The sequence below is a fragment of the Aquarana catesbeiana genome, unplaced genomic scaffold, assembly GCF_042186555.1.
Source record: "Aquarana catesbeiana isolate 2022-GZ unplaced genomic scaffold, ASM4218655v1 unanchor237, whole genome shotgun sequence".
NCBI classification, from domain to species: domain Eukaryota; kingdom Metazoa; phylum Chordata; class Amphibia; order Anura; family Ranidae; genus Aquarana; species Aquarana catesbeiana.
In genome coordinates, this window is record NW_027362665.1 from 1,147,109 (window position 1) to 1,172,045 (window position 24,937).

Sequence of the window (24,937 nt, forward strand, 5' to 3'; positions counted from 1 at the left end):
TTATGTGTTGATAATAATGTGATAACATCCTCAAACAGAAAGCTATAATTAGGATGGAGTCAATAACCCAATCATGGTGGTCTTTAGGATCAGTCCAGTCTTCATCTTGGTTGTTATCCCCCATCCTCACTGTCTGACCTCTGGTGGGGCTCAGCCCCGTGGTTATTCAAGACTAAATTAAGGAAGTGCAGGACTTCTTGTGTTGGGAAGATGGCAATGAGTGATAGAGGGGGTGGGGACACTCGTCCTATAATCCCCTCATCACTGTCACTCCTATAAAAGACAGTTCTTGTTGTTTCCTCACTCTCTGACTAAGGTCCATGAATAAAGAAATGAACTGGTAGGAGATCAGAGGACCCATTTACTAGTTACCTTGAGGGGGGAATTGTAAGATCCTCAGAGACAAAGCTGCCTGATGTGGGCGGAGTCCTGGTTTAGGGGAACCAATCTGCTCATGTCTAGTAATAATCTTTTTATTTCTATTTTAGTATATGGACGGGAGATGAGGAAAACCTCAGAGGATTGTCTCACTTTGTCTCCAGACTGTAAAGTAGAAGATGAGGACATCACACAGTATAGTCCAGGAGAAAACCCGACTACCTCAAATGTCCATCCGGCACCACACAGTGTAGATGGACCATCGTATTCCTCTTATCCTGAGGAACCTCAGACTGTGAGGGACAGTGCCATCCTTCTGACAGATAAGAAGTTTTCCTGTACTGAGTGCGGGAAGTGTTTCCATTCTGAATCTAAACTTAATGTGCATAAAAGAGCTCATACAGCAGAGAAGCCACATTCCTGTCTTGAGTGCGGGAAGTGTTTCCGTTTTAAATCCCAACTTAATGTGCATAAAAGTTCTCACACGGGGGAGAAGCCATATTCCTGTTCTGTGTGCGGGAAGTGTTTTCTTTTTAAATCAAGGCTTGACGACCATAAAATATCTCATTCGGGAGAAAAACCATATTCCTGTTCCGAGTGTGGAAAATCTTATTCACGGACCGCACATCTTTACACACATCAAAAAGTGCACACGGGTGAGAAGCCGTATTCCTGTCCTGAGTGCGGGAAATGTTTTGTACTAAAATCAGAACGTTCAATACATCAGAGGTCTCACACGGGAGAGAAGCCGTATTCCTGTTCTGAGTGCGGGAAATGTTTTTCACAGAGGCCCCATCTTTACACACATCAGAGATCTCACACGGGGGAGAAGCCGTATTCCTGTTCTGAGTGCGGAAAAGGTTTTTCAATTCAGTCCAATCTTGAAAAACATAAGATGTTGCACACTGGAGAGAAGCCGTATTCATGCCCTGAGTGTGGGAAATGTTTTTCACAGAAGTTCAATCTTTACAGACATCAGAGATCTCACACAGAGGAGAAGCCATATTGCTGTCCTGGTTGTGGGAAATGTTTTTCAACGAAGTCCTCTCTTTCTATGCATCAGAATTCTCACACAGGGGAGAAGCCGTATTCCTGTCCAGAGTGTGGGAAATGTTTTTCAGTGCAGGCCAATCTTTACAGACATCAGAGGTCTCACACAGGGGAGAAGCCGTATTCCTGTCCTGTTTGCAGGAAATGTTTTTCAATGAAGCCCAATCTTTCCAGACATCAGAGATCTCACACAGGGGAGAAGCCGTATTCCTGTCCTGAGTGTGGGAAATGTTTTACACAGAAGTACAGTCTTTACAAACATCAGAGATCTCACACGGGGGAGAAGCTACTTTCCTGTCCTGAGTGAGGGAATTGTTCCTCCCTGTAGTCCTGTCTGCCGGTACATCAGGGAAATGTCTTCTATATGAATGTTGCTGGACATCACAGCTCTCATGTGGGGTAAAATCACACCCTGATATAAACCTCAGATATACTCCATGGCTGATCTTCATCATGTAAGAAACAGTTCATAAGGAGATCAGAGATCACCAAAGACATAGATGAAGTGTTGTACCGTGTTGGCCATTGATAGCAGTTGAAAAATAAAAATGGAGTCATTACCTTTCATTGGCATTTTGTGGTGTAAGATTTCACAAACACTTAGAGGTCTATTTAAAAAAAAAATTGGTTGAATTAATGTGACAAGTTTTGGTCATATTTTTTTTCATATGATCAATGGCTCCATCTAGTGGCCATAATAGTGTTTTGCACTACATTTACTTTTTTTTTTTTTTTTCTTTTCCACTTAAGCGAAAATTTTTCAGAGAGACATTATATCAACTTTGTATGTCAAAATGTATCTCCTCTCATTTTTCACATCATTGTGGATTGTTTCTGTCTTATCTTTATTAATTTTCCCATCGTATATCTTGTTTAAGTACAAAAAACAGAAAAAAACACTCCGAAATTTATATTTACCACTATACCTTTGTTCCTTCTCCATCCCTCTTATCCCCCCCCTCCCCTCTTTTATGTCTGGTTTACTCCTTCTTATATTATATATCATTTTGGCTCTGTACCTATTGCTTCCCTCATCTTATCTAAATATGTGTCCAAGGTTTTATATCTTTTCCATCCCTCCCAGTGAGTGATACGCTTATTATCTCCTCTTTCCCTGCTTCTCAGCAGGTCCATTTTATAATAGTAATCTATTTTCTCAAACCATTCTCTAATATCTGGTTTTCCACTTTTTAGCCAATATCTCGGGATCAGAGCCTTAGCGGCATTCAGGAGACTCGGAACCATTGATCTCATATATTGTTTCCTTGTTTTTTTGCACTACATTTACTGATGGAGATGTTACATTACACTGAGCACAGCAGAGTTATTCTATCTCTCATATCCCTTCTACTGCCAGAGCTGTTTTTGTATTTTTTTTTTTTTTTTGCACACATGTTAAAATGTACATTTTTGTCCTGAAGATTAGTTTAGTACCCCAAACATAAATTTTCTAACAGCAGAGTCCCTGGGGAATAAAAGGATGGTAGTTCATGTCACATGATAGTAGCTCAGTGGTTTATCAAGTGTAAATGTCAGTAAGAAATACATTAGGTGTAATTTTAGAGGACAATTGCAATATTTTACCCAGTTTTTGATAACATAAAAGATGAGGTTCTGCCGAGTAAATAGATATCCAACATGTCCAGCCCTAAAATTTTGTGTGCTGATGAAATGATGACAAACTTTGGTACTCCAATATTTGCCCATAAGTGACACTTAAAAAGCCTTTCCAGGTCCTCTGTGTAGAGGTAACCCAGAATAATGGATGTAGAATTATTGCTCTCTCTCTGGCATGCATGGTGTTGTGTAATATGTGTAGGGCATTCATTGTTTTTTATTATATAGACATCGGCAAAATGTTGTTTATGTTTGTAAATAAGAATGAACTCAAAGATTTGGGGTGGGGTTTTAAGTGCTTGGGTGTAATTTTAATTTTTTTCACTTAACTTTATTGCTATCACTTAAGGGACAGATAAACCCCAATATGATAGCATTTTGTTGTGACAGGTTCTCTTTAATGGGACATCAGGAGTCTATTAGACCCCTCATGTCTCTCCTGCTCTCCACTGAAGATAATGGAGAGCAGATCATGTTCCATTCTTACCCCCTCAATCTCCTCACATATCACAAACTTACTGAGTGACATATCAGTATGGATGTCATCCCATTTCCTCAAACGTAGTCTTTCTAAGACTGAGCTTGTAATATTTCCTCCTCCCCGATCACCTCCCTAGGAATTTACCATCAAGATCAACGGCACAACCATTGGTCCCTCCACACATGCCAGGGTGCTGGGTGTAATCCTAGACTCTGACCTCTCCTTCAGCCCACACATCCAATCACTGGCTACATCTTGCTGCCTTAACCTCCACAATGTTTCTATAATTTGCCCCCTCCTGACTAACGACACCACAAAACTTCTTATTCACTCCTTGATTATTTCCCATGACTACTGCAATTCTCTCCTCACTGGCTGACCTTTACACAGGCTATTCCCCCTTCAGTCTATTATGAATGCTGCTGGGAGACTAATACACCTTACTAACCGATCCATGACTGCTGCTCCTCTCTGCCAATCCCTTCACTGGCTTCTCCTACCCCACTGTATAAAATTCAAAATATTAACTATGACAGACCTAGCCAGAACAGGGGCTTTTGGAGTGGAGCCTCTTACCCACTGACTGTGGGCCCTGGCATTTAAGGGAACACTACTTTTTGGAAGGTGTATGAGGTATCTGTGGAGTGGTCTTGTTATTTTGGATTCAAGTCCATTTCTCCCCAAGACACACAGACTCTGGGACTCTAAGTCCGGGGTCTATGTTAAGGGCCTAGATGCCACATTTCCAGCAAGGACTGTTCCACACTATGGGAGTCATAGCAGATGTTGATGTCATCAGCAAGCCACCTGTCTGGGGTTGCCTGCTATAATGTGTTTATTGCAAGTAGGTCTAGTGTGCCTTCTAGGGGTCTTTAACCCATTGGTATGTGTGCTAATTAACTCACCTTTTGTCTGTCTGCTAAGCAAACCATTGTGGGTTGTGTTTATACTTGTAATAATGTGTAATTGTCCAGTACACTGCATTCAGTATTGTACAAGTCGGCAAGTCTGACCTGAAATGAAACCTCTCAGTCATTCAGGTAGCTAATTAACACAGAGTTTATAGTATATGTCCTAATTATATTCCTGTGTGCAGTTTGTATTGTTAGGGTAATATGATCAGGAGGGGGATGTCCTCCTATGGTGTATATATTCTGTTTTTTCAAATAAATGTGTTCCAGCTTTGCAGCCAAATGAGTCCTGCCTAGTTCTTGGTTGTAATATGCTGCTATAATATCTGATATCTATCTTCAGACTGGAGGAAGCGGTATATGATGAAAGCACTCAAGCGGAGTAGGAAGCAATTCTGTTACACTAACCACAACATACAAAGCCATCCACAGCATCAACCCCAGGTACATCACCAACCTCATCTGCAGATATCTCCAAAATCATCCTCTCTGCTCTTCCCAACGCCTCCTGCTCTGTAGCTCCCTTGTTACCTCCTCCAATACTCCCCTCCAGGACTTAAAAGTGCTGCGCAAACTGTTGGCGCTATGTAAATCCTGTAAATGAATTATAATAATTCACAGCTTCTCTGGCCACAGTGGTCAGGAATTATAGCAATGAACTCGAAAGTCACCTAATACATATCACTTCCGGGTTCATTCTAGCTACAGGGATCAGTGAGTGGATGTTCTCTGGTCTCTCTCTCTCTCTTCTACCCAGTGGCACCCACCATGCTAGGCCCATACGTGGGATAGTGGAGAAACATAGGCATATGTGGAAACCATCCAGCATCAGTTTGGAAAGCTTGCCCTGTGAGGATATCTGAGAGTGCATTTAGTCTTCACCAGAATGTTCCAGAAGTGTACTGCTGGTCTCTGAGACAAATGATTCCACCATTGTTGGTAGGCTTTGTTATGTTTCCCTGAACATCGTATTTTGGCGATTTCCACCATTGGTGATGCCTGTAAAATATCTCAACTTTGTGTTTGCCAATACTCTGATACCAGACTGGTAATATTATAGATTTCCATAACCAGGAATGAGATGAGGAAGGATCCATATCGCGTCCAATCATGAAGCAGATTTCTGGCTTCACTCATAGCTTTACTGTCAGACCTAGAGGATCCTCTAATGTGCTCCAGGCAGTACAGTACAGGGCCAAAGTTATTTGCACTAACCCACTAATCCCCAGGTGACAGCTGAATGGACTGGACAGGGACACATCATCAGCTGTTGGGACACTGAAAGTTTCTAAACCCTGAACAACCAGCCTAAACTGGTATATTTCAGAGCAATGGTATTACTGCAGTCAGTACCTATTTTGTTCAGTTGTTTACCAAACGCCCAAACAAGCTAAATTCTGAATCTGGGGTCAGTCCAAACCTGGAGCTCATTTCTAGTGGTCAGTGGAGTGGCCTTTTTCATTGGTGATCAGTTGAAGAAGGATCCCATATCAGTGATCAGTGTACTGGTCCCTTACATTGGTGACCAATGGGGGAAATGCCCCCTTATATTAGTGGTTAGTGTAGGTTTCTTACATTGGTGATCAGTGGGAGAAGGACCCCCTTATATCTGTGGTCAGTGGGAGAAGGAAATTCCTACATCATCATCACTGGGAAGACTGCCCCCCCTACAGATCTTTAATGCCAGTTGTTACTGAGACGCAGAAATTGTTATTTTTTCTCAAGGAACCCCTAGAAATCTTTGAAGGAACCCTGGGGGAGAAAGGCTGGATTGCAGCTTGGCATGGAGACGATTAGCCTGTGGCACTGCTGAGGTGTTATGGAAGCCCAGGTTGCTTTGATAGCAGCCTTCAGATCATCTGCATTGTTGGGTCTGATGTCTCTCATCTTTCTCTGGACAATACCCCACAGATTGTATATGGGGTTTAAGTCAGGCGAGTTTGCTGAGCATTCAAGCACAGTGATACCATGATCATGTGACCAGGTATTGGTAGTTTTGGCAGTGTGGGCAGGTGCCAAGTCCTGCTGGAAAATGAAATCAGCATCTCCATAAAGCTGGTCAGCAGAGGGAAGCATGAAGTGCTCTAGAATTTCCTGCTAGAGGGCTGTACTGACTTTGGACTTGATAAAACACAGTGGACCAACACCAGCAGATGACACGGCTCCTCAAATCATCACGGGGTGTAGAAAATGTTGCATTTCATTTGGAAATTGCTGTCCCAGAGTCTGGAAGAGGAGTGGAGAGGCACAGAATCCAAGTTGCATGAGGTCCAGTGTAAAGTTTCCACAGTCTGTGGACATTTCATTGCTGGCTTCTTTTTTTTGAAATGGCACACCAGCACAGACCCTCAAAAGGCCCCCAAATACATAGAAGAACTTCGGTGGGGGTCTGTGTGCTGTTTTGGTAAAATTTAAAACACTTTTTCTTTTGTAAATGTCAGCACAGCTGCAGCACTTTCTGTACATCACAGAGATGTCCCTTCACAGGCAGGATTAGAATTAGACATGTGCACAACAAAAAATTTAGTTTAGTTTAGTTTAGTTTCGTCTTGTTTCCGTGGATTCGTAACGATTCGTAATTTCGTAATACGCGAGGGTTCATATTCGGACTCGTTCGTATTTTCGTAACTGTTGTATTTTCGTTAAACTTTTAACGATATAATTCGTAATTCCGTTAGTCTTGCAATTCGTAATTTCATAAAACATGGTTCGATTCGGAGTCATTCGTATTTTCGTTGTTACTGAATGATTCGTAATTCTGTCTAATTTTATTTGTTTCGAAATTCGTAATTTTGTGTCATTTTTGTTTATTCTATTCGGTACGCTTCTCGTAATTTAGTAATTGTTACTTTTGTGGGATTGCCTTATGCTTTCTTTCCCCTTGATTCGTAGTTTCGTAACATTGTTTTGTTTTTGTTGATTCGAGTCTACTAGCGTGCTTCGAATGGATTCGTACATTCGTAAATACATCGCGGTCATTAGTAATCTCTCGTATTTTAGTTTCGTTTTCATTTTCAACACGCGGCTAGCCAGCTAATTAGCCTCCGCCCCTGTACACCATTTTGAGAGGGTGTACTGTGCATTGGTAGGGTGAGGTGTGGGAGCTGGGAGGAGCAGAGAGAAGAGAGTGAGATCGTTGTTTTGGTAGTTGTTTTTGTGTGGTTTGGTAGTTGTTGTTGCAATTACTATTAGAATGTCTGGGAGTGAGAATGGACGTGTGAGTCGTCTAGTGAGTGAGAATGTTGGTGTTAGTGAGTGTGTTGGTATGAGAGTTTTTGCTGTGACTGCGAGTGGAGGGGAGCGGAGGAGTGGAGTAGGGGACTCAGGGGAGAGGAGTGGAGGGGAGCGGAGGAGTGGAGGAGGGGACTCAGGGGAGAGGAGTGGAGGGGAGCAGAGGAGTGGAGGGGAGCGGAGGAGTGGAGGAGGGGACTCATAGCAGAGGAGGCGTGAAGGGGAGAGGAGGCGTGTAGGGGAGGAGAGGCGTGGAGGGGAGGGGAGGCGTGGAGGGGAGGGGCGAGGCGGGGAAGAGAGGTGTGGAGGGGAGGAGAGAAGAGGAGGGGATGGGAGGCGTAGAGGGAAAAGGAGGCGTGGAGGGGAGAAGAGGCGTGGAGGGGAGAGGCTTAGAGGGGAGGAGAGGCGTATAGGGGAGAGTATTGTTGAGGAGAGGAGGAGTGGAGGGGAGGAGAGGCATGGAGGGGAGAGTATTGTTGGGGAGAGGAGGAGTGGAGGGGAGGAGAGGCATGGAGGGGAGAGTATTGTTGGGGAGAGGAGGAGTGGAGGGGAGAGGCGTGGAGGTGAACGGAGGCCTGTAGTGGAGCCAAGGCCTGGAAGAGAGTGTGGAGGTGGAGTGGAGCGGAAGCATGGCCAAAAACGGAGACATGTGTCCCCCACTACATCAGAGAGTGCGGACTCAGACATGCAGCAACCCCACCAAAGCAAGCGACAAAGATCAAGGGGGCCTATATTTACCCAAGAGGAGAATGCTGCATTGGTTGCTGCAGTCCTAAGAGAAAAAGTGACACTCTTCTGCCAAACCGTGCCAACATCCGAGAAAGCAGCAGGCTGGGGACGAGTCCGGGACTCCGTGAATGTGGTCTCCAAGTATCGCAGGCCCACCACTGGCGTCAGACACAGGTAATTATTCCAATAATCTTTCACACTGGGGCGGTGGGGACGTCAGCGGTAAAACAGCGCTATTTTTAGCGCTGCTTTACCGTCGTTATTGCAGAGGTATTCGGCCGCCAGCGTTGCGGTTTTAACCGAAAAAGGGTTAAAACCGCTCGTATAGCGCGGCTATAGACGCGGTATTGCCGCGGTATTGGCGCAGTATAGCCGCGCTGTCCCATTGATTTCAATGGGCAGGAGCGGTGAAGGAGCGGTGAATACACCGCTCCTTCACCGCTCCAAAGTTGCGGCTTGCAGGAGTTTTTTTCTTCTCCTGCCAGCGCACCGCTTCAGTGTGAAAGCCCGACAGCAGCGGCTGTTTCGGGTCGGTTTGCAGGCGGTATTTTTAGCGCAATAATGCCTGCAAACCGTCCCAGTGTGAAAGGGCTCTTAGAACACACATTTGTAAAAAATACACAGTGTAATAGTCAATAAAAATTAACAGTTCTACTTTACAAAACTATTTATTTGGCACGGCCACATACAGAAGAGAACATTAACATACATGGAAATATTGTAACATAAAAAACCATCACTGTGTGAAACGACAGGTTGCTTTTCAAAAAAATAAATCAGTTTGGTTTCTATTTTATGTAACTAATAATGTTTATTTTTCATGTGCAGATTCTATGATTGTCGGGCGGCAGTCATCAAAAAGCTGAAGAAGCGTCTACGGGGAGAGCATATTAGGGGAAAGCCTGTTGAGTTACGTGAGTGGGAGGTAAAGCTGAAAGATGGCCTTGGCCTTCTGGCAGAGGATGTCCCTGGAGTCAGCAGCAGGGGTCCACATCAAAGAGCTGTTGGTGAGTAAAATGAAATATATCATTATATATTGCTGTTATATGGTTGTTTCAAGCTCACTATTATTTTTTATGACTATGCATGTGAAACTTACGTTTTTCTTTACATACATGTTTTCCAGATCGAGAAACATCATCTGTAGAGCGATCAGCTCCAAGTCCATCCCATCGACATTCTGGTGAGTACCTAACACAAAGACAAAGGATGTATAATTAATGATAAACTTCTATTTAAAGTGGTGTTCCATCCTAAAAAAAAAAAGTCATGATTGTGCCTAAAAAAAAAATAAAAAAAAACATTTGGATATTTTTTTTTTACTTACCTCTAAATGCCTGTTGCTAGGGGGTCCCTCGTAATCTGCCTCTTCCAGTGCCTGGGCTGGTGACATCACTTCCCCCTCGGCACAGGAAGGGCTCAGCTCTGCTCCCTCCCTCCTGTCAATCATCTGGGACCCATTACAGGTCCCAGGTGACTGAGCGGCCAATCACGGCGCGCTTCGCCGCTCGCGCATGCGCAGTGGGTGCAAGGCAGTGAAGCCACAGCCCGGCGCCCACAGTTGCAATGCCGGCGCCACTGAACGGAGGGGGAGACGAGCGGGGCTTCGATCCCCCGTATCGCTGGACCCAGGGACAGGTAAGTGTCCAATTAAAAGTCAGCAGCTGCAGTATTTGTAGCTGCTGACTTTTAATTTTTTTTTTTGACTGGCCCTCCTCTTTAACATTTAAAGCAGGCATCACTAAATGGCGGACTGTGGGCCAGATGTGGACCAAGTCACTGTGCCACTTGGAACGCCACAATCCAGCCATTTAGGTGACGGTTCTGTCTGCCTCCCTCTGCCGCTGTCACTATCGCAGAAATGCTGAAAATAACTTCACAAGTTAAACAGCAGGTGATTGGTTGCTATGCGGCCCTAGCAACCAATCAACTGCTGGTTAACTTCAGCAGCACCTCCTGCTCCCACCCATTATTCAGTGCTGCTGTGTCTCCGGCTCTGTGTGCCCAAATAAGGTAGGATGGGGCAGCGCTGCAGGGGGGATGTGAAAGTGTCAAAGGTGCAGAGGCTGTGTAATGTGATGGGGGCCAAATATGCAGGGGGCTGTGTAATGTGAAGGGGGCCAGAGATGCAGGGGGCTGTGTAATGTGAAGGGGGCCAGAGATGCAGGGGGCTGTGTAATGTGAAGGGGGCCAGAGATGCAGGGGGCTGTGTAATGTGAAGGGGGCCAAAGGTGCCGAGGCTGTGATGTGAAGGAGGGTCGAGTTGCAGGGGGGTTAGGATGCAAAGGGGGAGGGCAGAGGACACAGGTGTACTCAGGTGCTATGAAGGTGGGGGAGAAGATACCATTGTGAAGGGTGTTCAGATCAGAACACTACTGTCATGGGGAAACTAAAACAATCATGGGATTGTGTAATAAAAGAGGGGGGTGTACTATAAAAGGGCAGGCTATTCACCAAAATGTTAATCGGTCAATTTGCCAAGAAATATATCATCTCATCTGTTTTAACACATCATCAACTTCAGATTAGATTTAGATTTTAACATTTCCAGTGCAAATTAAATCGGTAGTAAACCACGGAAGAAAAAAAAACACCTGCAAGACAATAGCATAATGTGCTAGTATGCATCGCATACTAGCACATTATAAAATAAACGAGGCCCCAGCAGCCCAACCTGGCCAGCGCTATGACACGTTGCCTCGCCTTCTCTTCCGGGCGTCGACGCTGTGTGTGGCTGGAGGCGCTATGGGGTCTCTCCCACGCATGTGTGTGGGAGTCCAGTTTCCAGCGAGGTGCTTTGATTTTTCTGAACCGTCCGGCGTCCGCCGGCCCTTCAGAGCGCATGCACCGCCACTGACGTCAGCGGCTGCATCCGAGGTGGATATTTCCTAAACCGTACAGGTTTAGGGGATATTCATATTACCTACAGGTAAGCTTTATTATAGGATTACCTGTAGGTAAAAAAAATGGCAAAGCGGGGTATGCAATCCACTTTAATTCACCTCAGTGCACTTTTTTACGCTTTGATTATAAAAATATCTTGTTGTCTTCCAACATATACCAGGCAAAAATAATAAATAAAGCTGTTGACTTTATCTTGAACATTACCTTTACTCTTGTCTTTTCTTCCGTCTTTAACAGAAAGCGCGATCCGTATCCCGGACTCTCCAGAAGCATCAAGTGGCAGGAAGCAGCGGACCATTACGCCTCAGGGTAAGTAGTGGAATCTGGAAAGAAACAGGACACACCATCATCATCATTCATCGATGTCCATGATATTATATACACACAGGCATTATCATCTAACATTATTATTATTAAGGTCCATTTTCAAATTCATATGACACCTCATACCTTCAGAACACGACTGTGAAGGGGAAACTGTGAAGTGAAGGGGGGGAACTGAGGAAACTGAAGTAAGCATGGGATTGTGTAATAAAAGAGGGGGGTATAGTATAGTATATGTAAACAAAACATTCATTGTTCAATTTGTTCAATTTGCCAAAAAATATCACATCTGTTTTAACACATTAGCAACTTTAGATTTTACAGTTCCAGTGCAAATTAAAGCGGCTTTAAACCACAGAAGAAAAAAAAAAGAAACTTGCAAGACAATGGCATAATGTGCTAGTATGCATCGCATAATAATAGCACATTATGAATTTCTATGAAATACCTTAGAACGAGGCCCCTGCAGGCCGACCCGGTCAGCGCTGAGCGGGCTGACACGTTGCCTCACCGTCTCTTCCGCGGTCGTGGGCTCCGGCGCTTCTGAGTGGCCGGAGCTGCAATGAGGTCTCTCCCACGCATGTGCGTGGGAGTCCTTTTACTGGTGAAGAGGTTTGATTTTTCTGCAGGGTCCAGCGGACCTTCAGAGCACATGCACCACCGCTGGCCTCAGCGGCTGCATCTGAGGAGGATATCTCTTAAATAATATTCATTTTACGTACCGGTAAGCCTTATCACCTGTAGTGTTAAAATGACAAAGTAGGGTACACAATCCACTTTAATTCACCTCAGTGCACTTTTTTGTGAGTACAGACAGAGTATTAGCTCGAAGCCCAAACATAAAAAAAACAACGTAGTGCTAGCATGATTAGGAGCACAGGGAAGCCGGGCAAGTCGGGATAAAAACAAGTTGTCAGAGAACATGGGGGTGCAGGGGATTGGGCAGACAGCGTGGAGGAGGGACTGCAAAAAGCCAGGAGTGTGGGGGAGACAAGGTGAAACCAGACATCCTAGGAGTACACAAGGAGGAGAAGCATTCCTGCCCGCCCTCCCTCCCTACATCGGCTTGGTTCCTTCTATGCTTACTTTTTTGATGTATTGGTTGTTTTTGTTTATTTTACAGGGTACGTTCGGTTGGGTCTTTGGAGGTATTTTAAAATAACTTGCTGTGATCAGATGATTGGGACCCATCTAAGGTATGGGGGTCCCCCCGGTGGAATGCCAGTTATGGTGGATTAACTGGTAGTTACAATGGTGTATCTGCAGAATGTGGTTCATCTCCGAGTCGGTGCAGAGCGGTAGGGAGGGACCATGGAAGTCGTTTACACAGATACAAGGGAAACATTTTTGATACTTTGCCTCCAAAGGATCGTCAACCAAAAGAAAAGAGACATTTTACTTCGATCTTTGTGTCAGTATATTTTTGGGCAATTACAGTTTGGCCAATAAGTTAGGAATACAGTAATTTATGACACAAGGAGTCAGGATACATCTGGGGTAACTTTTATTTATAATGCTTTGATGTTGTAGTACAACTTATAACAGGCAAAAATAAATAGCGCTGTTGACTTAACTTTATCTGGAACATTACCTTGACTCTTTTCTTCCATCTTTAACAGAAAGCCCCAGCCGTATCCCTCCAGCGTCATCTGGCAGAAAACAGCGGCCCAATACTCCTCAGGGTAAGTACACAAGCTGCCAATATAAAGAAACAGGACCCACCATAATCAACAGTCATTATTATCCCCTTCCCGCTGAGCGTACGCAGATGTGCAGCCTAGACTTTCAGGGGTTATACCGGGAAGATGCCCGCAGCTGCAGGCATCATCCCGTTACTGTTTTGTAGAGCGGGCGATCGGCTTTCCAAGTATAACAACCGATGCGGCTAAAAGCTGCTCGGCTGTTATACCGGAGGAGCGAGAGGGGACTCCCCCCCCACCCCCCCTCCCGCCGCCTCCTGCTGCTCTTACCAGGCCTCCCGATCCACCGGAAGGCCGATGACCAATCCGCCATCTCAGCTACTGCCGGCTGCTGACAGTCTGGAACGAAGCTGAGAGCGGCTTCGTTCCATTCTTCTAATTGTAAATGCGGAAGCTAACAGGTGGTATTTAACCCCGTATAAATTATCCAAAATCTACCCATCCACACCCGACATTTGTTGGAGGTGTAATGAGCAAACTGGGAATCTTATACACACCCTCTGGAGTTCCAAAACCCTGAAAAGCTTTTGGAACTCAATCTCATCATTTATAGCAGATATTACAGGAAACCTTTCCACGCTTACTCCCGCCTCAGCCCTACTATGTATAGACCTTGAGAAATACCCCACTATACATAGAACAATTGTGCTCCACATTTTTATAGCCTCAAGACTTACAATAGCTTATCTCTGGAAATCTACAGAAGCCCCCAATCTATCTACTGTCATGACTAGATTGAATACCCAGGCACAATTTGAATTCATGCTAGCTTATAAAAACCACTCCATAACCACTTTCAGTAAAAAATGGAAAACTATGAGACGTTTCTTGGGGCTGCAGTTCCTCTGAACTCCACAAGATGGTGATCTTACTTCTACCCAGACAGGAAGTCTCTATGGAATACAGACAGGAAGTGATGTCAGGTACAGACAGGAAGTTCCGGGTGAGAGGTGAGTCGGGAGGAAGTAGAGAGAAGACATTGCTGGAAGTGACAGTAGATGAGGTAATAAGATCTTATTTTCTATTTACACCCAGTAACCCCCCATCATGTCCGTCCTCTTCCTCCATAGTCACTGTGATGTCTTTTATCTCCAGCAGATGATGATACACACATATATAGTGTGGAAACCCAGATTAACCCCTTCAGGGTCAGAACATTTCCCCACTTATGGGCCCGGAACATTCTCTTCATTTTGGAGATAAATTCTAGTAATATGTTCCTCTAAACAAACATCACTGACAATAAATAGACAAGACAATGACCATCCTGACCATACATGGTCTACAAAGGACAATTATTACACTACACAGGCTGTTGGTCTCTGATGGTCCTCTCACCCCACCTGCACATACTTTTCTCACCTCCTTAAAGGAGAAGTCCAGCTTGAGATCTCTTGTCTGGTCTTCTCCTATGGGTTACAGGAGTACAATTCGTTTTGCACTCTTGTGACCTGTTTTCAGCAGAGAGCGGGATGAAGTCCTCTCTCTGGTGACATCACTGGAATCAGTCCAGGCACCGCATCATCACCACAATGAAGTCTGGATCTTCCAGGTGTCTGGACTGATGGCCATCTCAGCCTCTCAGCGAGCCACTGAGAGACTGAGACGGGCGCTCCCCACCCCTCCACATCTCCAGTGAGTGCGGGGGGCAGAGCTGTGAGAACCGAGCCATCGCAGATGTTAGATCGATCGGTTCTCAGTGAAGAGGTGCCGGGGGACCGATGCTGCATCCACCTAGGTAAGTATGAATCTGAAAGAAATAAAATCATACTTCTCTTTTAAAGACCTTCTGCCAGCAAGTGAAGGAAGCCTTCACCTCACCATTCCACCGTTCTAGAAATATGTTACAGGATACAAAATAGACCAAGAGAACAAACCCCTCCCCCCTGCTGTCCTCCTACCAGCACTGAAATAAAAATCACACACCAGTAATGTGCACTACAAGGTCCAGCCCAACAGACAGCAGTCTATGGTAACAGCATGATGAGGACAAATGTTCATTCCAACATACAAGGGTCCTGCAGCTTGTCAGATAAAGATCCGGGAAGATCCAAGGAGATTAAACAACAAAGAAATGACAGCGCGAGATCCTCATTAGAATGATGAAGTCATTTATTCCATAAAAACAAATAGTACACTTACATGTTATAATCTTCATAATCAGCATAGATGGCAGATGGGTTGCTATTGGAGAGAACAAAACAGACTCCTCCCCCACAGTTCTGTACTCCACCAGCAGCATCCTCCTGCTATCCAATCCGATCCCTTCTCTTACTGCAGAGAGTGACATCACTCCGATCAGTCAGCAGGCTGCCGGAGATTGGAGCCTTGCAGCCGGAGTTCTGCCAATTATCCTGATTAGCCGACAACTCCGACCAAAAGTCAGCAAGTTCCCCTTCCTGGACATCATGATGACCCGACATTGTCCTCACATCACTGCCTCAGAGCAAACAAGTCAAAGGAAGGATCGTATTTATCATTCCTTGTCTGCAGATCTAAAACTAATCAAATCCAGTTCAGAAACCAAACAAACCCAACATAGAAAGGGGAATATCTGATCCAGGAGGACAAGAGGGTCCCACACCTCAAAAATGTACCAAACAGTCCAAACTAAATCTGTTCCCATGGGGGGAGTAGTTGTTAAATGTACAGCAACCCTCCTATTACCCCCCTCACATCCACATCCTATTATTGTGTGACCAACACCATCCAAATAATTCTTACTTTCATTTCCCAAAGTTATCCGTCTACAAGGAGACCTGTATAGATCAAATGACGGCACCAATGAGGATGGAGGAGGACCGGAGTCACATGACTGAGAAGATACTAAACCTCACCCTGGAGATCATCTACCTGCTGACCGGAGAGGTGAGGAGGATTCTGGGAGGTCACATGACATCACTCTTATCTCTATTAATAAAACACAGACCTGACCGGAGAGGTGAGGAGGATTCTGGGAGGTCACATGACATCACTCTTATCTCTATTAATAAAACACAGACCTGACCGGAGAGGTGAGGAGGATTCTGGGAGGTCACATGACATCACTCTTATCTCTATTAATAAAACATAGACCTGACCGGAGAGGTGAGGAGGATTCTGGGAGGTCACATGACATCACTCTTATCTCTATTAATAAAACATAGACCTGACCGGAGAGGTGAGGAGGATTCTGGGAGGTCACATGACATCACTCTTATCTCTATTCATAAAACACAGACCTGACCGGAGAGGTGAGGAGGATTCTGGGAGGTCACATGACATCACTCTTATCTCTATTCATAAAACACAGACCTGACCGGAGAGGTGAGGAGGATTCTGGGAGGTCACATGACATCACTCTTATCTCTATTAATAAAACACAGACCTGACCGGAGAGGTGAGGAGGATTCTGGGAGGTCACATGACATCACTCTTATCTCTATTAATAAAACATAGACCTGACTGGAGAGGTGAGGAGGATTCTGGGAGGTCATATGACATCACTCTTATCTCTATTAATAAAACACAGACCTGACCGGAGAGGTGAGGAGGATTCTGGGAGGTCACATGACATCACTCTTATCTCTATTCATAAAACACAGACCTGACCGGAGAGGTGAGGAGGATTCTGGGAGGTCACATGACATCACTCTTATCTCTATTAATAAAACACAGACCTGACCGGAGAGGTGAGGAGGATTCTGGGAGGTCACATGACATCACTCTTATCTCTATTAATAAAACACAGACCTGACCGGAGAGGTGAGGAGGATTCTGGGAGGTCACATGACATCACTCTTATCTCTATTCATAAAACACAGACCTGACCGGAGAGGTGAGGAGGATTCTGGGAGGTCACATGACATCACTCTTATCTCTATTAATAAAACACAGACCTGACCGGAGAGGTGAGGAGGATTCTGGGAGGTCACATGACATCACTCTTATCTCTATTAATAAAACATAGACCTGACCAGAGAGGTGAGGAGGATTCTGGGAGGTCACATGACATCACTCTTATCTCTATTAATAAAACACAGACCTGACTGGAGAGGTGAGGAGGATTCTGGGAGGTCACATTGCATCACTCTTATCTCTATTAATAAAACACAGACCTGACCGGAGAGGTGAGGAGGATTCTGGGATTCTAACATGATATTCCTATTGGTTCCTCAATACAGAGATTTCCTCTTGTGAAGTCAGGTGATCATATGACCATCACAGCGCCTCCATGTGACTCCCTAAAACCTGAGAGACACAACATGGAGAAGATTCTAGAAGTCACCAAGAAGATGATGGAGCTGCTGACAGGAGAGGTGAGGAGGATTCTGGGAATTCTGGGACATTATCCAGTAACAGACAAGGGATGTGTCTGGATGGTGACTGTATCATTGTGTGTGTCAGGTTCCTATAAGGTGTCAGGATGTCACTGTCTATTTCTCCATGGAGGAGTGGGAGTATTTAGAAGGACACAAGGATCTCTACAAGGACGTCATGATGGACAATCAGCCGCCCCTCACATCACCGGGTAAGAGGAGACTTTATTGTAAAGGAGAGAGCAGTACGGAGGGTCCACCTAGATCCCCCATCATCTGATAAACACATAGAAACAATGTATTCAGTCAGTGTGTGTGTTTCCTACAGATGGATCCAGTAATGGGAACCCACCAGAGAGATGTCCCCGTCCTCTGTATTCCCGGGATTCCACACAGGAAGATCACACCATCCCTCACCATCATCAGGTAGATGAGGAACAATCACAAATAGTTTTGATTAAGATTGCTTTCACACTCAAAGCGACGCTCGTTTTAGTGACGCTTTAGTGCTGTATAAGCGGTGCTTCTGCACAACTTTTTAGCCACCAGCAGGACGCTTTTAACCCAATAAAAGGGTTAAAAACTCCAGTTTTCAAATCGCTTTGGAAGCACTGCCTATTCATTGCAATGGGAAGGGTGTTTTGGGAGCGCTAAATACAGCGCTCCCAATCGTCCCAAAGATGTTGCTTGCAGGACTTTTGGTAACGTCCCACAAGAGCACCGCCCGATTTTGAAAGGTCTCACTGCAGTGAATGGGAGGCGGTTTTCAGGCACTTAGCAGAGGCTATTTCTAGTGCTAAAGCGCCTGACAACCACCCCAGTGTGAAAGGGGTCTTATATACAGCATGTTTGTTACAATGAATGTTTTATTATATATTCAGAGTGGAAACCTCGGGGATGATAATATTGATGTTAAAGAAGAGTATAAAGAGGAGGATGAGGAGTATGGAGTGATGGAGGAGTTTTCAGAAGGACACAAGGATGTGATGGAGCCACCAAATACCAGGAACCCACCAGAGAGATGTCCCCGTCCTCTGTATTCCCGGGATTCCACACAGGAAGATCTCACCATCCCTCACTGTTACAAGGTTGGTGGGACGGAGCTTATAAAACAGACTCATGGAGACAATGTGTATATTTTTTATGTGATGTCACAATAATAAATCTTATATCTTACAGATGATATTCTCTCTCATTTTCTTGATTTAGAGTGGAGATCCAATCGATATAGAATTTGAGGTTAAAGCAGAAGAAGAAGAGAGGTATGTGAGGGATGATCAGCAGTCTATGGAGGAGGATGGAATAACGGGGACATTTATAGAGGAGGACACTCCTACAGAGATCAGCACAGGTGGGTCATTAACACTAAATACATTCCTCCACCCATACTGCTCACTGATTGGTCCAGAGTAGGGCGGGGACTGGGTGATATCAGCCTGTAATCCCCTGGTCACTTTCCTGAGCTGTGTTCCCCGTCCTGTATTCCTGTATTTCTCTCGGATAATCTTCCTTCTCTGTGCTGCAGACACAATTTATGTATCTAGACTGGATTTATGGAGATTCTGGGGTTCAGCTGACAGCAAAATGTTTATTTTCACCATAAATGTTACTAGATCTAGACACCTGGGGTATGTGCTTTGGGTCTTCTGCCCCATACCCGGGTATGACAAGATCTCCAACAGAGCAATTCTCCCAAGATTACTTGTTCTATTGTTTGCTGGCTGTGCCGGGTGGAGGGATATGTCTGTATAGTCTCAGACCCAAGTCACTGAGTGCAGTCTCAGGAGATGGGAGGCAGCGGTGTGGGACCTCTGCAACTTGTCTCATGTAAACATTTAATCTTCCACTGATTACTGAATACCAATATTATGAGTCCTGATACTTACACTGTATAATTTATACTGTACATTACATACTCCTGACCCCTGTACTATATACTCTATGTTGTACATTACATCATTCTGATACTATATAGTCCTATCTGTTGTATCTTATACAATATGTTGTACATTACATAGTCCTGACTTCTGCTCTCTCCCCTCTACCCACTGCTATATATACACATAGTTTGCTTGGCTGGGCTTCTCCTTGTAAATCTTTTCTTCTATCTTTTCATGTGACAACACTGAAAAAATGACACTTGTCTTAGGGGTGTACTGACTTTTGGTGCCAGCGGTTTAGACATTAATGGCTGTGTGTTGAGTTATTTTGAGGGGACAGCAAATTTACACTGTTATACAAGCTGTACACTCACTACTTTACATTGTAGACAAGTGTCATTTCTTCAGTGTTGTCACATGAAAAGATAGAAGAAAAGATTTACACAAATGTCACTGAGGGGTGTACTTACTTTTGTGACATTCTGTAGATATTCAAGAATATTAACTAAATTATACACCAACCTTTTTTTGATGTTTCTATCCAATTAGTCAATTAATCAAAACAATAATCGGCCAACTAATCAATTCTGAAAATAATCATTAGTTGCCGCCCTACAGAGGACCCATTTACTAGTTACCTTGAGGGGGGAATTGTAAGATCCTCAGAGACAAAGCTGCCTGATGTGGGAGGAGTCCTGGTTTAGGGGAACCAATCTGCTCATGTCTAGTAATAATCTTTTTATTTCTATTTTAGTAGATGGACGGGAGATGAGGAAAACCTCAGAGGATTGTCTCACTTTGTCTCCAGACTGTAAAGTAGAAGATGAGGACATCACACAGTATAGTCCAGGAGAAAACCCGACTACCTCAAATGTCCATCCGGCACCACACAGTGTAGATGGACCATCGTATTCCTCTTATCCTGAGGAACCTCAGACTGTGAGGGACGGTGCCGTCCTTCCAACAGATAAGAGCTTTTCCTGTACTGAGTGCGGGAAGTGTTTCCTTTCTGGATCCAAACTTAATGTCCATATAAGATCTCACACAGGAGAGAAGCCGTATTCATGTTCTGAGTGCGGGAAATGTTTTTCAGTGAAGTCATCTCTTTACAAACATCAGAGATCTCACACAGGGGAGAAGCCGTATTCCTGTCCTGAGTGCGGGAAATGTTTTACACAGAAGTCCAATCTTTACACACATCAGAGATCTCACACGGGGGAGAAGCCGTATTCCTGTTCTGAGTGTGGGAAATGTTTTTCCCGTAAGTCCAATCTTTACAAACATCAGAGATCTCACACGGGGGAGAAGCCGTATTCCTGTACTGAGTGCGGGAAATGTTTTTCCCGTAAGTCCGGTCTTTACAAACATCAGAGAACTCACACGGGGGAGAAGCCACATTCCTGTACTGAGTGCGGGAAATTTTTTTCAGTGAAGTCTAGTCTTTATACACATCAGAGATCTCACACGGGGGAGAAGCCGTATTCCTGTCCTAAGTGCGGGAAATGTTTTACACAGACGTCCCATCTTTCCAGACATCAGAGATCTCACACGGGGGAGAAGCTACTTTCCTGTCCTGAGTGAAGGAATTGTTCCTCACTGAAGTCCTGTCTTCCTGTACATCAGGGATCCCAAACAACCCTCGAGGTGTATTAGTGTCTTGAGTGTGGGAAATGTCTTCTATATGAATGTTGCTGGACATCACAGCTCTCATGTGGGGAAGAAGCACACCCTGATATACACCTCAGATACACTCCATGGCTGATCTTCATCATGTAAGAAACAGTTCCAGGGGTGTGGACATTTTTTGCAAAAACGACTTGTCCAAGGGACTAAATCGGGGTCCCAATCTCCTCGTCTCTTATGACGATCTCCTCGTCTCTTATGACGATCTCCTCGTCTCTTATGACGATCTCCTCGTCCCTTATGACGATCTCCTCGTCCCTTATGACGATCTCCTCGTCCCTTATGACGATCTCCTCGTCCCTTATGACGATCTCCTCGTCCCTTATGACGATCTCCTCGTCTCTTATGCTAATCTCCTTCTTCCTCATCTACTAGAGAGCTCAGCAGCGGTGTGGGAGTTCATTGAAAACTAAAAGCCAACATTGGCAAAGGACAGAACTCTGTGAATGAATGACACGGCCGCGCTCTTTTCATAAAGTGACAGCTTAACTCCAATGTAAAAATGCATATAAAAGCAAAGGAGAAGGCCTTCAAAAAATACAAGGTTGAGGGATCATCCACAGCATTCAGAATTTATAAAGAATGCAATAAGAAATGTAAGGGTGCAATTAGGATGGCTAAGATAGAACATGAAAGACACATAGCGGAGGAGAGCAAAAAAAATCCCAAGAAATTCTTTAAGTATGTAAACAGTAAAAAAGGGAGGACAGACCATATTGGCCCCATAAAGAATGAGGAAGGACATCTGGTTACAAAGGATGGGGAGATGGCGAAGGTATTGAATTTATTCTTCTCCTCAGTCTTCACGAGTGAATCGGGGGGCTTCAGTAACCAAAACTGCAGTGTTTATCCTCATGACACAACACAGGAAGCACCTCCATGGTTATCAGAGGACGGAATTAAAATTAGACTTGAGAAACTTAACATTAATAAATCACCGGGACCAGATGGCTTGCATCCGAGGGTACTTAGGGAACTCAGTCAGGTGAGTGCCAGACCGTTGTTCCTAATTTTTACAGACAGTCTATTGACTGGAATGGTACCAGCTGATTGGAGAAAAGCCAATGTAGCACCAATATTTAAAAAGGGCCCAAAAAACATCCCTGGGAATTACAGACCAGTTAGCCTAACATCAATAGTATGTAAACTCTTGGAGGGGATGATAAGAGACTATATACAAGATTTTAGTAATAAGAATGATATCATTAGCAGTAATCAGCATGGATTCATGAAGAATCGTTCTTGCCAAACCAATCTATTAACCTTCTATGAGGAGGTGAGTTGCCATCTAGATAAAGGAAGGCCCGTAGACGTGGTGTATCTGGATTTTGCAAAAGCATTTGACACAGTTCCCCATAAACGTTTACTGTACAAAATAAGGTGCGTGGGCATGGACCATAGGGTGAGTACATGGATTGAAAACTGGCTACAAGGGCGTGTTCAGAGGGTGGTGATAAATGGGGAGTACTCAGAATGGTCAGGGGTGGGTAGTGGGGTCCCCCAGGGTTCTGTGCTGGGACCAATCCTATTTAATTTGTTCATAAACGACCTGGAGGATGGGATAAACAGTTCAATCTCTGTATTTGCAGACGATACTAAGCTAAGCAGGGCAATAACTTCTCCGCAGGATGTGGAAACCTTGCAAAAAGACCTGAACAAATTAATGGGGTGGGTGACTACATGGCAAATGAGGTTCAATGTAGAAAAATCTAAAAAAATGCATTTGGGTGTCAAAAATATGAATGCAATCTATACACTGGGGGGAGAACCTCTGGGGGAATCTAGGATGGAAAAGGACTTGGGGGTCCTAGTGGATGATAGGCTCAGCAATGGCATGCAATGCCAAGCTGCTGCTAATAAAGCAAACAGAATATTGGCATGCATTAAAAGGGGGATCAACTGCAGAGATAAAACGATAATTCTCCCGCTCTACAAGACTCTGGTCCGCCCGCACCTGGAGTATGCTGTCCAGTTCTGGGCACCAGTCCTCAGGAGGGACGTACTGGAAATGGAGCGAGTACAAAGAAGGGCAACAAAGCTAATAAAGGGTCTGGAGGATCTTAGTTATGAGGAAAGGTTGCGAGCACTGAACTTATTCTCTCTGGAGAAGAGACGCTTGAGAGGGGATATGATTTCAATTTACAAATACTGTACTGGTGACCCCACAATAGGGACAAAACTTTTTCGCAGAAGAGAGTTTAATAAGACTCGTGGCCACTCATTAAAATTAGAAGAAAAGAGGTTTAACCTTAAACTACGTAGAGGGTTCTTTACTGTAAGAGCGGCAAGGATGTGGAATTCCCTTCCACAGGCGGTGGTCTCAGCGGGGAGCATTGATAGCTTCAAGAAACTATTAGATAATCACCTGAATGACCGCAATATACAGGGATATGTAATGTAATACTGACACATAATCACACACATAGGTTGGACTTGATTGACTTGTGTCTTTTTTCAACCTCACCTACTATGTAACAGCCGGTATGGGGAACTTCTCCCCGCACTGCTGTCACACAGAGGACTCGAATCGCTGAGCCGCTGCAGGAACATGTAACATCTTCCTGAAGGGGAACGTTTCCTTTAACCCTTTCATTGCCAGAGACGGTTTTGTGGGGTTTTTTTGTCCACATATTTAACCCCTTCAATACCGGACACTTTCACCCCCTTCCTGCCCACACCAATTGGCAGCTGTCAGCGTTGTCACACTTTGAATGACAATTACTCAGTCATGCAACACTACCCAAATTTTTTATATTTTTTTTCCCCACAAATAGAGCTTTCTTTTAGTGGTATTTGATCAGCACTTATTTTTTGTGTTACAAATAGAAAAAGACAGAAGATTTTGAAAAAAAAATGTCTTTGTTTCTGTTATAAAATTGTGTAAATAAGTAAGTTTTCTCCTTCACTGATGGGCACTGATTGGCATTACTTATGGGCACTGACAAGCATTACTTGTGGGCACTGATTTTCATTACTTATGGGCACTGACAGGCATTACTTGTGGGCACTGATTGGCATTACTTATGGGCACTGACAGGCATTACTTGTGGGCACTGGCATTACTTATGGGCACTGACTGGCATCACTGGTGGTCATCACTGACGATCGTAGAAACAACAAAGCAGCGCTCTATGGGTTAAATCCAGAAAGTCCATGAGTTGAATAAAAAGAATAGTTTATTGCACTGTGAACTAGAAAAACAAAAAATGCAGGGAACTGTGAGAGCTTCAGATGTTACAATAAACAGTCATGCAGATATGTTATCAGATTGGTATTGTTATAAACACATTAAAGGAAACGATAGCACTGGTGACATCCGGGTGGAGAAGGGTTAATGCCATCCAAGGACTTGCTGGTCAGACATGGTAAGGGGCGCCTTACGCTACGTGGAGATGGATGAAAAGCTCGGTGAAGAGAATGGCAGTCAGCTGCCTGAAACCTTATGATCCAACTTTCCCTGCATCCAGGAACTATGGGACCGCGGAGTGCAGGGGAACGCTGTGCCCACCATTGTGAGGACCTGAGCTGGTGGCCCGAGGAAACCAAACTGGGCTGTGAGCGGTGGGGTATGACAGCTGCTCTGGGATGGAAAAATCCAGGAGAGCCGAAGGGACCTGGCGCACTGAATGACATCAGTCCCACGCCGGAAACCAGCAAGTATGTGATGCACAATGGAACGCAAGCTGCTGGGTTGCTGTGACTACATGTCTCAAATGCTTGTGCATTTCCAAAGTCATGGAAGAAAAGGCAA

The 24,937-nt window shown here is 44.5% G+C and overlaps 2 protein-coding genes and 1 long non-coding RNA gene across 3 annotated transcripts; 2 read left to right on the plus strand and 1 right to left on the minus strand.

Moving 5' to 3' along the window:
- The first annotated feature begins 422 nt into the window (after positions 1-422).
- Positions 423-24,442, plus strand: LOC141122045 (uncharacterized). Its single transcript, XM_073611844.1, has 2 exons — positions 423-1,724; positions 20,471-24,442. Exons 1-2 carry the CDS (start codon positions 455-457, stop codon positions 21,082-21,084), a joined length of 1,884 nt encoding a protein of 627 aa, XP_073467945.1. The 5' UTR covers positions 423-454; the 3' UTR covers positions 21,085-24,442.
- LOC141122048 (uncharacterized) lies at positions 9,047-13,325 on the minus strand. The gene is made up of 3 exons (XR_012240615.1): positions 13,217-13,325; positions 9,497-9,588; positions 9,047-9,398 (listed from the first exon to the last, which is right to left on the minus strand). It is a non-coding gene; the product is annotated as an uncharacterized lncRNA (long non-coding RNA).
- LOC141122053 (uncharacterized) lies at positions 14,162-18,130 on the plus strand. The gene is made up of 5 exons (XM_073611848.1): positions 14,162-14,328; positions 16,065-16,193; positions 17,489-17,623; positions 17,712-17,835; positions 17,952-18,130. The coding sequence occupies exons 1-5, from the start codon at positions 14,185-14,187 to the stop codon at positions 18,128-18,130; spliced, it is 711 nt and encodes a 236-aa protein (XP_073467949.1). The 5' UTR covers positions 14,162-14,184.
- Positions 24,443-24,937: the final 495 nt, after the last annotated feature.